We start from the raw sequence: 15,958 nt of genomic DNA, 5'->3' as shown, positions 1-15,958 counted from the left end.
TTTCCATCTTTTACTATCTTTCCTTAACAATTTATAATATATATCAAATAATTTAATTAAATAAAGGATGCAATTTACACAAGTAATTCATGCTTTGAGTCCTAAACTACCCGAACTTTAGCATTAATAGTAGCTACGCGCGGACTCTCGCCACCTCGTGCGTACGTAGCCCTCACAGTTAGCAACAACTATTAATTTAATTCCATATGGGGTAATTACCTCCTCACAAGATTAGACAAGAGACTTACCTCAATTTGCTCAAATCTAATCCAATAGAAGGCCTTTTCCTCGATTATCCAACTCTGAATGGCTCGAATCTAGTCAAAATAAATTCGATACAATCATTAAAAATTATAGGAATCAATTTCATAAGAAAATACTACATTTTTCAATAAAATTTGAAATTAACTCAAAAATCGTCCGTGAGGCCCACGTATCGGAATCCGGCGAAAGTTACGAAATATGAACGCCCATTCAACCACGAGTCTACCCCTGCCAAAATTGCTAAATTCCGATAATAATTCGCCCCTCAAATCTATCCAAGAAGGTCTTCAAACTTTTGCAACTTAATTCACCAATTACATGATAAAAACAGTGATGGATTTGGGCAATTTAACCAATATTGAGTTAAGAACACTTACCCCGTTATTTTTTCTGAAAATCTCTCAAATATCGCCTAAATCCGAGCTCCAAATCGTTAAAAATAGAAAATGGGAGACGAAGTCCCATTTTCTCAACTTAACATTTTGCCTAGACCCTCTCTTCTTCGCGAACGCGACCCCTGTCTCGCGTTCGCGAAGCACAAAAAAATGTGCTGCCCAACTTTACTCGGCGCGAACGCGAGGTTCCTCTCGCGAACGCGATGCACTGCTAAACTAGGCCTTCGTGAACGCGATGCCTCCGTCGCGAACAAGAAGCGTTAATGTCCAATGCCCCGCCTGGCCTCGCCCTTCTACGCGAACGCGAAAGCCTTCACGCGTTCGCGATGCACACTGCCATCACCCTTCACAAACGCGGTCCATTCTTCGCGAACACGAAGAGAAAATCTCGCCTGCCCCAGTTTTCCCTTCGCGTTCGCGAGACCTCTCTCGCGAACGCGAAGAAGGAAACCAGAACTGGAAAATCTGGTTTCTCAGATTTAGCTCTGTGCAGTCCGAAACACATCCGAGCCCCTCGGGACCCCGTCCAAAGGCACCAACAAATCTGTAATCATAATACGAACCTACTCGAACTCTCGAAATGCGTAAAACAACAATAATTCCAAGAATCACACCTCAAAATCAAATTGGATCAAACTTTGAACTTCAAGTTTTCCAAATTATCCGAATGCGCTGAATCATACTTAAACTACTCGGAATTGACACCAAATTTTGCGTGCAAGTCTTAAATGACATTACAAAACTATTCCCGATCTCAGAATTCAATTCGGACCTCCATTACTCTAAAACCTACTCCAAACCAAATTTAAAGAACTTTAAACCTTCAAATAGTCGATTTTCACTATTAAGCGTCAAAATGCTCCCGGGTTATCCAAAACCCGATCCGAACATACGCCCAAGTCCGAAATCATCATATGAACCTATTGAAACCATCAAATCCCGATTCCGGGGTCGTTTTTCCAAAATGTTGACTGAAGTCAAACTTGGCCTTTTAAAGCCAACTTAAGGAACCAAGGGTTTCGATTTCAACCCAAACACTTCCAAATCCCGAACCAACCATCCCCGCAAGACATAAATCAATAAAAGCACATACGGAGAGTTTTATTTTAGAGAACGGAATTCTAAAAGTAAAAATAACTGGTTGGGTCATTACAGTTTCGCCATGATCGTTCCTCATATTTTGGCATTTTGGGACTATAAAAAAGGAATTTCGGACGATTTTCTAGATTTTCGTGTGCAATAGCCTACGCCATCTGCATATTTTCGGGTGACCGGACGCGAGTCGCCTAAAATATTGTCGGCCCATCAAAAACTACCCCAAGGAACAATAGTCATTATTTTACCATGACCGTTCCTCATTTTTTGGCATTTTGGGACCATAAAAAAGAATCTCGCCCCGTTCCTAGATTTTTGTATGCTATAGCCCACGTCATCTGTATGCATCCGGGTGACCGGACCCGAATCACCTAAAATTTTATCGGCCCATAAAAAAACTACCCGAGGAACAATAGTCATTGCTTCGCGGTGAACGTTTTTCGTTTTTTGGCATTTTGGGGCTAACAAAAAGGAATAAATCAGATTCCTAGATTTTCATGTGCTGTAGCCCACGCCATCTGCATGCATCCAGGCTACCGGACCCGATTTGCCTAAAAATTTACTGCCCCATCAAAAACGATCCAAGGAAAAATAACCATCGCTTCTCCATGACCGTTCCTCCTTTTTGGCATTTTGGAACCAAGAAAGAGGAATTTCAACCGATTCTCAGATTCTCGTGTGCTATAACTCACACCATCTTCATGCATCCGTGCGACTAGATTCGAATAGCCTAAAATTTTGCCGGCCCATCAAAAATGACCCAAGGAACAATAGTCATCGCTTCGCCAAGATCGCTCCTCATTATTTAGTGTTTTGGGACATAAAAACGAATTCCATCCAATTCTCAAATTTTCGTGTGCTATAGCCCACGCCATCTGCATACATCACGACTACTAGACCCGAATTGCCTAAAATTTTGCCGACCTATCAAAAATCAACCAAGGAACAATAGTCATCGCTTTGCATAGACCGTTCCTCATTTTTTGGTATTTTGGGGCCATAAAAAGGAATTCCGCCCGATTCCTACAGTTCGTGTACTATAGCCAATGCCATCTGTATACATCCAGACGACCAGACCCGAATCGCCTAAAATTTTACCGGCCCATAAAAACTACCCGAGGAACAATAGTCATCGATTCGCCATGATCGTTCCTTATTTTTTGGCGTTATGGGGTAATAAAAAAGAAATTCTGCCCGATTCCCAGATTTTCGTGTGCTATAGCTCATGCTATCTGCATGCATCCGGGACAGACCCGAATTGCCTGAAATTTTGCATGCCTATAAAAACCGACCTAAGAAACAATAGTTATCGCTTCGCCGTGACCGTTCCTCATTTTTGGTAGGCTATAAAAAAGAAATTTCGTTCGATTCCCAGATTTTCGTGTGCTATATTATCTGCATGCATCCGGGCGACCGGACCCGAATCACCTAAAATTTTGTCGGCCCATAAAAAATGACTCAAGGAACAATACATCGTTTTTCCATGGCCGTTCCTCATTTTTGGCATTCTGGGACCATAAAAAAGAATTTCGCCGGATTCCCATATTTTCATGTGATATAACCCACATCATTAGCATGCATCCCGGTGATCGGACCCAAATCGTCTAAAATTTTATTGGCCCATCAGAAACGACCCAAGGAACAAATAGTTATCGCTTTGCCATGACTGTTCCTCGTTTTTTGGCATTTTAGGGCCATAAAAAGGAATTTTCCCCGATTCGAAAAAATTCGTGTGTGCTATATCTCACGCCATCTGCATGCATCCGGGCAACCAGATTCGCATCGCCTAAAATTTTTTCGGCCCATAAAAAATGACCCAAGGAATAATTGTCCTCACTTCGCCATGACTGTTCCTCGTTTTTGGTGTTCCGGGGCCATAATAAAGGTATTCCGCCCGATTTCAAGATTTTTATGTGCAATAGCCCACGCCATCTACATGCATCCGGGGGACCAGACCCGAATCGCCTAAATTTTATCGGCCCATCAAAAATGATCCGAGGAGCAATAGTCATCGCTTCGCCATGACCGTTCTTCTTTTTTGGCGTTTTGGGGTCATAAAAAAGAATTTCGCCCGATTTTCAGATTTTTGTATGTTATTGCCCCCGCCATCTGCATGCATTCGGGTGACTGAACCCGAATCGCCTAAAATAGCCGGCCAATCAAAAACGATCCGAGGAACAATAGACACCGCTTCATCATGACCGCTCCTTATTTTTTGGCGTTTTGGGGCCATAAAAAAGGAACTTCTCCCGATTTCCAAATTTTTATATGCTATAATAGCCCACGCCATCTACATGTATCCGGGAGACCGGACCCGAATCGCCTAATTTTTGCCGGTCCATAAAAAATGACCCAAGGAACAATAGTCATCGCTTTGCTATAACCGTTCCTCCGGTTTTGATATTTTGGGGCCATAAATAAGCATTCCTCCTGTTTCTTAGATTCTCGTGTGCTATAGCCCACGCCATCTGCATGCATTTAGGCGACTGGACCCGAATTGCCTAAAATTTTACTGGCCCATCAAAAACGACCCAAGGAACAATAGTGATCGCTTTGCCATGATCGTTCCTCGTTTTTTCGCGTTGTGGGGCCATAAAAAGGAATTATGCCGATTCCCAACTGTACATGAACCATTGCATCTTTTATGATACATGGATAGATGACGGTATCACTTCATAACTTTTTCTAAAAATCTCAGTTAGAGTATTAATTCATGTTAAAAGATACTATTTATAGCGAGTTGATGATATACATTATGAATTTATAAAGTCTAATGGTAACTTATTGTGATTTCTCCACTTTAATTATCAATTATGACTATGATATTTATTAATTATGCCGGGTGAAGAAAAGAATTTTTCTAACTCTTGGTGAAATTTTAACTTCTAACGAACGAGTAATTAAGAACCTCTATTTGAATTATTAACTATTCAAAAGATAGACAAAACCAACAATACATGTGAAGAAGAAGGAAAAAATGACTTTTAATGCGTTTGTCCAATCGGCGAAAAAATAATTACAGTCACGAACCAAATATATAAAAATAAGTACTGATTATGTATAAATATGTATAGTATTTATATTAATAAACAAAAAAATAGAGCCGATTATTATTTTGTGATGGTTAAACTGTGCAAACTTTCCAGAAAAATAAATAAACAAGACTTGCAACATAGTGATTGGGCTCATGCATGGGCCATCCTTTACTAGTATATATACATAGAGAAAGGATTGAGATTGACAAGGGCAAAAAAATATAAAATAGGAGGAGAATAATGTTAATTATTTAAAGTTAGAGGAGCAGTTTGATTTTTAAAGTAAAGTTTGGAACGTAAATGACAAATCAAAAAAGAAAAAAAAATCACTGGAATTATAAACCCTTGTTGCATTAGCCCTCAAAAAACCTCCACTCTCTTCACTCGACACTCAATCATCCTTTTCACTCTTCAATTCTCACACAAGATCCTATTTTTTTCCTCATTTTTTGCAATCCAAAATCCCAAATTATCCCTACCATGTGTTTGCTTCTGTAGATTACACTTCAAGTGATTCTATTAAGGTTCTTCATCTCTTCTTCTTTATAAAAATGTGTTTTTTTTTGTGTGTGTGTTTAGGTCTGAAATACAAAGTGGGTTTTTGATATTAAGGTTCTTCAATTCCGTGGATTTCATACTTCTTATTCTTCTGGTTTTTTCTATGCCATGGAATTTATAGGAGATTAGTGAAGGCCAAAAGTGTACTGGATACCCTGCCTCATATTCATTTCCAGTTGCCTTTTCTAAGATTTACGAGCTATGGAATTTGTAAAGAGCTCTTTATGTTGTAAAAGGAAAAACAACTCCATATAATTATTTATCTGCTAATGCTTTTCCTTTATGTGTAGTAATAGCACAAGTAGTAGTTTAGTTATAATGTGGCTTTTACCTACTTAAATTTGGTGGAATTAGGTGGAGTGTTGAATCAGGGGCGGATGTAGTGCATTGTCGACGGGTTCAATTGAACCCATAACTTTCGACGCGGAGTAAAAATTTATATGTAAAAATTCATTAAAATTGCAAAAATAGTAGATATGAACCCATAACTTTAAATATAGAATGGGTTCAATGCTAAAAATTTCAAAAGTTGAACCCATAGGATTTAAATCCTGGATCCGCCTCTGGTTGAATAGCTGCCTCTTTTTTGTATCTATGAGCTCTTGAACTAATATGTGTTGATATAGCTGTCTAATGATTTACATACTTACTGTCAGAACTTGATTCAATATTAGATAGGTAACTTACATTGTAGGGTTGTTTTCTTTCTTGAATCTATAGTTTGCTTTCAATTGGCTATGATTCCCATTGGATTGATTTGTTGACCACAAATGTATTGCAGGTGTTAATATACCGAGTACTGGAGTGTGCTTAAAAAGGAAACATGAGCGCCAAACTTGAGCAGGCATCTAGCCGCATTCAGACGGCTGCTTCATCTGCAACATCATTGAGCAGCCCAAAGATCTCTATGTTTGCCAATAAAACTGGATTTGTGATACCAAAAAACAAGTTAGCAGGTTCATTGGTTCCGGTGTATCGAGGAGGGAAAAAAGGAGGTAGTGATTCTGTAAATGAAGAGAGCACTAAACAAGTGCAAAGGAAAACCAAGTGGGGCCCTGATCTTACGCAAGATACTACTGTCAGAAGAGCAAGAGCCTTGGCATATCAGGTGCTTTAGAATGCTTTGAAATATATATATAGTTACACTTTTTATTGATTTTTACGTTCCTTTTAGTCTTTCTAGCATCAGAAATAAATAACCTTTATATTCTTCATCAAAAGAATATAAACTGCCATTAATTCCAAACTCAGCATTGTAGGACGTGTCAAAATTACACTTTTTTGGTGCTCCTTCAGTCTATGTAGCACAAGTTTCCCATATAGATACAAAAGAATCATAACATTGACATGCCTTTTCCTATGAAATCCACAACATGGGCAAAGGGCACTGATTGCCGTAAAAGTTCACTTTTACAATGTTATGGAATATGCATAAGTGCACACTTACACACAGTACGTGCAATGAGTCTATACATATAATCTGTGAATAAGAAGTGTGTACATATTAATTCTCAAAGTGTATACGTATTATGTTACATTGATCAATTCAAAACAGTAGATACAACATAACCACACACATATATTTATGCGACATGAGGATCATCCTAGATTTGGAATTGATGTGGTTGTTCCTGTTTTTCTCAAGTGGATCGTTTCTTGAAGAACTTTGTAATTCTATCGACTCCAGCATCCCAATAACCCCCCCCCCCCCCCCCCCCCCCACAACCACACACACAAAAAAAATGTCTTGCAGGCATTTAAGGCCCCAATTTTATGGGAAGGACCAGCCTTTGCTTGGTGGCAATGAAAGATTTCCCTTTGTTCATTGGTCCTAAGAGTCGGTGCATTCTGTGTGAATGGCTTTTATGAATTCCTACTCCAGGTGCCACTAAGTGATATCGCTGCCTTGTAATGGTACAAATTTTGGGCAGAGTCGGGTGGATCAAATAACACAGCTACTGAATTCTAGGACATTGGAGGGTGAAGGCAGCAAGGACGCATTGTCAGCCTCCCCTGCTAACGATCATGAGTCTTCGGATCATCAACCTGATGATGAGGTAAAATAATTTATAAGCTTTTTTAGTTGCAAATTTTGCTTGGGTTAGCTTCAAAAGCGGATGTCTTCTGTGGATGTAGAGTGTGTGTTCACTGGAACTTGAAAGACGGGAAGCCATTGGTATGTTGTGATTGATCCCTTGAGTCACTGACTTTTACTCTTCCATTATCTAGTATACCATACAAATTACCTGTTTTTATTCATTTTCAGGGGAGATTCTAAAACTGAATCCCAGCTATAAGCCACCTGCTGGTTATAAGCCTGTACCCAAGGAGGCAAAGATCCCATTACCTGTAAGTTTAATGCAGTTTCTGGCACTTTGTGTTTTTTCTTTTCTCCTTATAGTAGCTTCCATTTTGGTTCTGTGAGTTGATTCTTAATTTTTCGAATTCTTATTAACTGCAGCAACTTTAAGGATCATCTGTATTTTATTGGACTACACTTCTCGGCTTAAAATTACTACTCTAGTAAGTAGTAACTACTACTAAAATCTTATAAGATTTGAAAATGCGTTGATATCGATAAGCATGATTGCTTGCCTTGCAAAACAAGAAAAACTATGCACTGTGGGTGATTAATGGAGAAATTGTTGTCTGTCTCCTTGCCCCAACTCTTGCTTCCACAACAAAAAGGAGCAGCTTAAATATGAAGAGGCAGATGTACACCTTTTTGATTGTCGTATCTTTTATTTTAGACTGATTGCCAAGAGTTAAGCTTTGCTTTATTGATGTATTAACTTATTTAAGGTCAAGCTGTATGATACAAGTATGGGAATTCGAAAGCATATTAATCAAGAGACATGAAATTAGATTCCTGTAAGACTAAGCATAATTCTCATTAAAGGTGAAGTGGTAGATCTTCATGAGGCATCTCTACATGTTTTCAATGCAGATCAAAGAACATCCTGGGTACAATTTTATAGGTTTGATTTTTGGCCCTGCTCATAAGCAACTGGAAAAGGTAATTAATTTCTAGCATCCAAGACCTTGAAGTTCTACTTATTGAGTAGATCGCACAGTAGTCAAAAGAGTTCCTGGTCATTGAGTGTTTTTTATTACTGAAAACCAGGAAACTGGAGCTCAAGTAAAGGTTTATGGTACCAAATCAGATACTGGAGAGAAGGTAATGCCCCCAATTCAATCCGTCATTTATATTTTAGCTCCCGTTTGGCCATAGATTTGGCTTTATTTTTTCATTTTTTTTGAAAACATTGTTTGTTTATGAAATATGATCATGTTTTGGGGAAAAAAATTCAAAAATTTCAAGTTCCCAAAACTGGTTTAGGGCAGTTTTTGGGTGAAATTTTTTCTTCCACTCACAAATCTTCAACTTTTCATCAAATAAAATGCATGTCCAAATACAACTTCAACTTTCAAAAATTATTTTTCAACATAACTTCAAAAACTCTTTTTTCAAGTTTCAATCAAATCTATGTCCAAACGCTAGCTTAGACTAGGTAATTCTTCAAATAGATGTATAGATGGGCATTTGAACACCTCTGAACAGGAGCTTTATAAAATCTATGTCGTACTGGCTTCCAGTATGCAATCTATCGTCGTTTTTGGACCATCAAGTCTCATATACGAGCGGCAACGGCAAGTTCCTATTATTCAACTTGATATCTTGAAATTTAACCTTTATGTTACATCTGTCCCAGATAGAAGCTACTTCTGGTGAAAATGACTCTGGTGCTTATGAGGAAATGTATGTCCAAGTATCAGCTGAGACATATGAAAAGGTTGACGCTGCAGTTGCTTTAATTGAACTTCTGGTTACCCCAGCTTCCGTAAGTAAACACTAAACAGAAGTATGATGTGTTTTACTCGGTATTATTGTCAATGTCAGTGTGGCAATTCAGCTTTTTTCCTTTTCTGTGCAATAACGTTTTTCTTGAAACTTCGTTTTGGTTGTGTCATAAAGTTAAGTGTTCCATTTGGCTCTCAGGTGACTCCAGCGTCGACTACCACAAAAACGTCAGGTGATGGAGAAACTATTTCCGGTGAAGCAACACCTGGCCCAACGACGCCTCCTGTAGTAAATCAAGGGGTGGCTCAACCAGTTGTGGGGATGCAACCTGCTCAATTACAAGGTCATTTTCAGCCATATCAAGGACAATGGTTTCCTGGACCTGCATCTCAGAATCCAGTAACTCCATTTCAAGGACCCATTAACTCCTGGAGTTCTTCAGCATCCCTGGTCAGCAACCCTCACCAAGTATCTCCATTACCTACCAACCCGTCAAATGCACCCTCACCCTTTGGCCCACCACAGGGTATGGCAGATGGATTTGGTTCAGTTCCGCGAAACCCTTTTGTTAACTCTAGCCCACAGGCACCACCACTAATGCGGCAGCCTTTCATGCCTTCCACTCATCTCGGACAAATTGGTGGACCTAGACATCCGATGCCATCTTTAGGGTCCACACCACCTCAATTTTCTCAGAGCCAACCGAATCCAACAGGGTTTCCACAGGGGTTGAGATCTGTTATGTCTTCAACGCCTCAGTCTATCCCTCCTATGGCATACTCAGACCGGCCATTGACCCCAGGCGGGAGCTCTCCTGGATGGTCACAGTCACCATGGAACACCCAGACAGGTCAAGGAAGTCATCATCTTTCTTCACGACCAATGGGTGTCTCTACAGGTCCACATATAGATGTTTCGCGTGGCCATAATTTAGCACCCCAGTCATCTGGACCAACTCCATCTACTAATTCTGTTTTTCAATCTCAAACACGTATGCCTCCTCCAATGCATCCATCTTCAGGATCTACCCCTGCTCATTTCTTGAACCACCCTGTATCTAGCGGACAACCAGTCATGCATAATCTCTCACCTAATCCAACTCCTGGAAGTTCTCTTAATATTAATTCTATGAGACCTCCTTCCTCTGGAACTCCAAAACCACTGCAGACCAGTATTGATTTTACATTCCAGCCTCACCATCCACAGAATCCAGCCTCTCAAGTTGTTTCCAGGCCAGCTGGTCAATTTCTTTCTCAGGAATTTTCACCTCCAAACCAGATGATGCGCCCTTATCTACGACCAGCAATAGACGGTACAAATCCCCCACCTGTTAATCAAGGATTCCCAAGACCTCTATTAAGCAATCAGATTAATCAGCCAGGACCACACATGTCACCTGATTTCACTCGAGGACCTGCTGGCCCTCTCCCTCAATTTAGGCACCCGGCATTTTCAAATCAGGGCATAGCTTCACCTACTGGCCCTCAAATTCAACCTCTGAACTTTAGGCCAGCTCCTAATCATGTAGGTTCTTTCCCTCCTAGAGTAGGAAACCCCATGCCTCTTCAGCAAAATAATCTTACGGCCATGCTTCGACCACAGAATTTTGAGGCTCCCAACAATGTATTCTTTCGACACAGTAGGCCTGCTTCCAGCTCCTCTGGAGCACAACAAATATATGACCCCTTCTCACCCACTTCTGTCCCTCGGCGTCCGCATCCTGGTGGTAATCCGGCAATGGTAGAAAAACAAGAGAGTGATCCTGAATATGAAGACTTGATGGCCTCTGTTGGAGTTAAATGATTCAAGCTGCAAGTTGTTATTTGATCTTCGAGTTGATCGTTACATGTAAACTCCCTCCCCCCCCCTCCCCGGGGGGGCTCCTGCTTTAAGCAAAATTCTATGTTGTCCATGTATCGCTGATAATGCCTAATATGCAATTCGTTTTACTGGGGGTCATAGAGACAGTCACCGACCCCCTCCAATTTTCCTTCCTTGTATTGCAGAAAATGCTTTCTGATAGATACATTTTACAGAAGAAGCAATGTGCTTAGGAAACACTTCTATAAATGATGCATATCCGTACTTTTTTCTCTTAGTCTACCTTGTATAAAATAATACTTTTTTCTCATATAACTTATACCGGAATTAGTAATATCACGTTTGGTCTATGGTATTTAACTCCCCCCTAAACCAAATAATGCTATTAATTATATGGGGATTATGTTATTTATGCAGAATTTTATACTGAAAACGAGGTATTGTGTACTATACTTTGTTGCATACTATTCGAAGCCCTAAATTGATTTTCAGGATGATGCTCAATGACTTATTGTTTATTTTTCTAGATTTCTTCCCTTTCGATTTATTTTATAGAAAGAAAAGTAATAAACTTTACCCAAATCATCTCACTGAGTCAGTGGGAGCTTAGCCCAACCAGCTGTACGTATTTTACTTTCAAAATTTGGAAGGAAGTAGGAGATAGTATATAGATCTTTCTTTTTTTTGTTGGTATCTTGAGATATGCATATTTTTTTGTACTTATACTTTCAGTCAGGGAAAATAAGCTTTCACTAGAACAAGAATCTCTTCATAACAATCTTCACTTTGATAGGAACTTACAATGAGTTCGCTAAAAGACTCGTTTAGTACAAGGGATAAAGGATAATTAATTTTGGTATTAAATTTTAAATGAGTTTATCTCACGCTTGGTTGGGATAAAATCGCAGTATAACTAATTTCGGGATTAATAATCCCGAGATTATAGTGTTGTTTATCCCTATAAGAGGGTGGGATAAGTTATCTCGGGATAATTAATCCTGGGACAATTTGTTTCCCAACCAAACAACCCTAAGGCTTCAAGTAATGCAAAAGAAGGTAGTCAACAATCTTCACCCTGCTGGATATCTCATGAGCATATACTTTGTACTTCTTTTTCTTTTGTTTAATAATCAAGAAATTGTTGATGGCTAGTTAGTGAAACTCAATGGACAATAGACATTTGTTCATGATGCGATTCGAACTCGTGCATATCACACACACACTGCTCGTTTATCATTGCATTGAAGCCGGGCCCGGGGGGGGGGGGGGGGCAAGCATATGTTCATGCAGTTGAGAAACGGGAGAATGGATAAGTCTGGAAAATAAAGCATTGGAAAATGCCTCCTTAATATAGTTTGCTTACAAGAAGTGTAGGAACATTGCACAAGTTTCTCTTGCTTATGTACAAAGAGAAGAAATACATACAAAAAGGAGTTCAACATGGCATACTCTAATCAGACAGAAGGACCTGATCTAAGTACCCTCTCTAGTTTTTCAGCCTTGGCATAGTCATTTTCTGTTAGAGGACCAGAAGGGAAAGGGGTAATCTCGACAATAAGATGTGGCGTCGGGAGCTCATCAAACAACGCTCGCACATTGTTGCAACAGACGCTTTCTCCATGAGCACTCTCCCTCCTAATCTGACAACCCTGAAGGATAAAATAACTACTTCTTAGGAAATATTGAACAGAGATTTATGTGATTCAACACAAAATTTTTTGAAGGTCTCATTACCTTATGAGAAGTGGCATCTCTGAAGTGGTCATCGTCTGATAACAAGGAAGCAATGGCTTTGAGAAGGCGTCGCCCTTCAGGTTTAGATGGTATCCTGTAATTTCGTCTTAGTGTTCCCTTAGTAGTGGGATGCCATTTGCTCACTAATTTCCTTCTGTCAGAAGCTTCTTTCTCTGGTAAACAAGAATTTCATTAAATTTTCCATTTACTAAGCGGCTGAATAGCAGAAAATGTTCAGAGAATAACTGGTCTGGAGATAAGCAGCAACTATATTTACATATATGTAAATCATACGTAACTAAGAGTGAACAAATTTATCAATAGCAAGTGGCATATGTACGACCGCTGGAGGTAGCAAGTGGCATTGTCAAATTAACTACTTGCACAAGTAACATCACGTACGAAGACAAAAATACATTTTCCATTAACATGAATATATTAAGAACATTCAAATTCTCATTGTTGTTATTCCCTTCTCATTGATCCTCATTTTGTCCACTTCCAACTGCTTTCATCCAATAAGGAGGGCAAAGAAGGTGAGAATCAGTGTCCTATGGCAATGCAAGACTGCACAAAGAGCGTAGGCCCCCCTCTTTTTTGTGCTATAGCTGTTGATGTTTATATCGATCGATCATAGAAGAAATATTATTGTTCATTCCGATTAGGCTTCCTTCCTATTAATGTGGAAGTTCTTCACAGATACAAAACCATGAGGCCTTAACAAAGCTCTTACGGGTCATTTGGTTTGAAGACAAGATATGATGTGATTAGTTATGCTAGGATTAGTTATGGTAGGATTAGTTATATTGGGATTGGTTATACTGATATTATTTCTTATTGACTGTTTGGTATGTTGTATTAATCCTGGGATTATCTATCAATTTTACAGCTTTATCCTAGGATTATTATTCCATCCTCTGGCAGGTGTAAGTTATCCCGGTACTATTTTTAATCATGAGACTATCCCAGGATTAGTAACCAAACAAGGGGTAAGGTGGTGCTAGATTTTTATCCCAGGATTATTTTTGCTTATCCACCATACCAAACGACCCCCTTAAGGATTTAAAGTTGAGCTCGAGACGTAAAACCCCATCAAAATATAGTTTATGTCCAACTACTATGTTGGTTTTTCCTAAGCAAGTCTTGACTTTTGAACATTGATCAAAACAGTTGGTCATGTAAGTAATACTCCTATCACTTGCCACAAGAATTAAAAAGAAGAAAAAAAAAAAAAGAACCCCTCTACTTAACCAGTATTTTTCTATAAGACTAGTGAACAATTGTTGATCAGCATATCAATAGATCAACTCATACAATACAAATCTTCATTTCTAAAGCACAAATACAAACAAAAGTAGATGTACCAAAGAACACTACACAAACCTGGCTTGCTTTGTAACTCTTCAAACCATTTGGCAAAACCCAAATCAGTATTCCCATCAGTCTCCAAATCTACAACCAAAACACATCACAAATCAAGCTAAAAAACTCAAAAACCACACTTCCCCAATAAACAAGAAAAAGGACAGTCCGATGCACTAAGCTCCCGCTATGCGTGGGGTCTGCGGATGGGCCGGACCACAAAGGTCTATTGTACGCAAACTAACCCTGCATTTTTGCAAGAGTCTGTTTCCGCGATTCAAACCCGTGACCTCCTGGTCACATGGCGGCAATTTTACCAGTTATGCCAAGGCTGCCCTTCTTCCCCAATAAACAAAACAACCCCATTTCTCATTTACACACCACAAATCAACTAAATGACTCAAAAACCATACTTCTCCATATAGACCAAACAACCCCATTTCTCATTATCACTACAAAAAGTACTGAAATATCATAATTTCTCATATATAAAAGACAACCCCATTTCTCATCATCACACTACAAATCAAGCTAAATACCTACTCAAATATCATTCTTTCTCATATAAAAGACAACCCCATTTCTCATCATCACACTACAAATCAAGCTAAATACTCAAATATAATACTTTCCCATGTAAAAAAACAACACCATTTCTCATTATCACACTGTAAATCAAGCTAAATACTCAAATATCATACTTTCCCATACAAAAAAACAAGCCACTGTCTCACAATCACACTATAAATCAAGTTGAATGCTCAAAAACCACACTTCCCAAGTAAACAAAACTACCCCATTTTTTATTAACACACTACAAATCAAGCTAAATATAAGATATCATGTTTTTCCCTATAAAAAACAACCCCATTTCTCATTAACAATTTACAAATCAAGCTAAAGACTCAAAAAAAACATACTTCTCCACATAAACCAAAACAACCCCATTTCTCATTATCACACTACAAATCAAACTAAATACACAAATATGAAACATCATGCTTCTCCTTATAAAAAAAACAACCCCATTTGCCCATTCTTGATGCTTTTTATCTTAAGAAAAAGATACCTGAGACAAGTGGATTAGAAGGAGATCCAGCTAAGCCAGCTTTCAAGAGAGCATAAAAAACACAAACTCTACCAGCCCATATGACTGGAGCTTCAAGCAAAGTAGAATGAATGGTTGTTTTAGTTCTACCACTAGCAACACTAAGTGAGTTCCTTTTGTTACCCAAATAAAACTTGTAATCAAGATTAGGTAAAAAAGATTTGGGTAACAAAGGAGAGGTGAAAAAGGTAAGATTTTTGAAGAAAAGATTGTTTCTTGAAATGGATTGAGATGAAAATGTGAAGGAATTGGTTGTGGTTTGTAGAATCATTGCTTTTGATTGGATTTGGAAAGTGGAATAAAGTGAGAGTGAAGATTTAGGAAGCTCTCTGAGATACTTATAGAGATTACTAAATAAGAAGTAAATTCAGAGGTGGAACGGTGTCGTTTTTGATGATTGTTTTAGCTGAGTAGATAGGTTGATATTTTTTTTAAGGTGTGGAATGTGGATAAACATAAGGTTAATAATTTATGAATAAATCCAAAAATGAACTATATAGTGGGACCCGTCCACAAGGCTTTGAATTTATTATATCACAAAGGAAAGTGATGTAAGGCAAAGATTTTAATTTTACGAACAAGGAAACAGAATTTTAAAAGATGAGAAGACCGTCCTTGTAGTGTATATCTTTTCAAATTTTTATACATTGAAGATCAAGAAATGAGAAAATGAAAATTGAAATACGTATATTATTGAGTAATTTTCAGAAATCACTATTGTTTAGTGGTTATTAACTTCATATAGTTATCATATACATAATTATTTCTTATAGCTACTATTCAA

At 38.6% G+C, this 15,958-nt stretch overlaps 2 protein-coding genes across 2 annotated transcripts; one reads left to right on the top strand and one right to left on the bottom strand.

Moving 5' to 3' along the window:
• Positions 1-5,138: 5,138 nt before the first annotated feature.
• On the top strand, positions 5,139-11,247 carry LOC104114267 (uncharacterized). The gene is made up of 9 exons (XM_070187931.1): positions 5,139-5,313; positions 6,129-6,455; positions 7,279-7,404; positions 7,484-7,523; positions 7,614-7,696; positions 8,295-8,363; positions 8,472-8,525; positions 9,061-9,189; positions 9,348-11,247. Exons 2-9 carry the CDS (start codon positions 6,171-6,173, stop codon positions 10,950-10,952), a joined length of 2,391 nt encoding a protein of 796 aa, XP_070044032.1. The 5' UTR covers positions 5,139-5,313; positions 6,129-6,170; the 3' UTR covers positions 10,953-11,247.
• A 1,035-nt stretch (positions 11,248-12,282) lies between these two features.
• On the bottom strand, positions 12,283-15,504 carry LOC104112297 (uncharacterized). Its single transcript, XM_009622176.3, has 4 exons — positions 15,136-15,504; positions 14,088-14,156; positions 12,705-12,877; positions 12,283-12,619 (listed from the first exon to the last, which is right to left on the bottom strand). The coding sequence occupies exons 1-4, from the start codon at positions 15,443-15,445 to the stop codon at positions 12,425-12,427; spliced, it is 747 nt and encodes a 248-aa protein (XP_009620471.1). The 5' UTR covers positions 15,446-15,504; the 3' UTR covers positions 12,283-12,424.
• Between the last annotated feature and the right edge of the window lie 454 nt (positions 15,505-15,958).

Source organism: Nicotiana tomentosiformis, chromosome 11 (genome assembly GCF_000390325.3).
Source record: "Nicotiana tomentosiformis chromosome 11, ASM39032v3, whole genome shotgun sequence".
NCBI lineage: Eukaryota > Viridiplantae > Streptophyta > Magnoliopsida > Solanales > Solanaceae > Nicotiana > Nicotiana tomentosiformis.
This window is presented reverse-complemented; position numbering and strand designations above follow the sequence as displayed.

Bases quoted from the DNA above. Each gene is read 5' to 3' on its own strand.
- LOC104112297 (XM_009622176.3), bottom strand. From the start codon at position 15,445: ATGATTCTACAAACCACAACCAATTCCTTCACATTTTCATCTCAATCC. The intron at 12,878-14,087 runs GTTTGTGTAGTG...CTTGTTTACCAG, and splicing joins AGAGTTACAAAGCAAGCCAG to AGAAAGAAGCTTCTGACAGA. The intron at 12,620-12,704 runs GTAATGAGACCT...TTTATCCTTCAG, and splicing joins GAGATGCCACTTCTCATAAG to GGTTGTCAGATTAGGAGGGA.
- LOC104114267 (XM_070187931.1), top strand. From the start codon at position 6,171: ATGAGCGCCAAACTTGAGCAGGCATCTAGCCGCATTCAGACGGCTGCT. The intron at 7,524-7,613 runs GTATGTTGTGAT...ATTCATTTTCAG, and splicing joins TGAAAGACGGGAAGCCATTG to GGGAGATTCTAAAACTGAAT. The intron at 7,697-8,294 runs GTAAGTTTAATG...TTTTCAATGCAG, and splicing joins AGGCAAAGATCCCATTACCT to ATCAAAGAACATCCTGGGTA.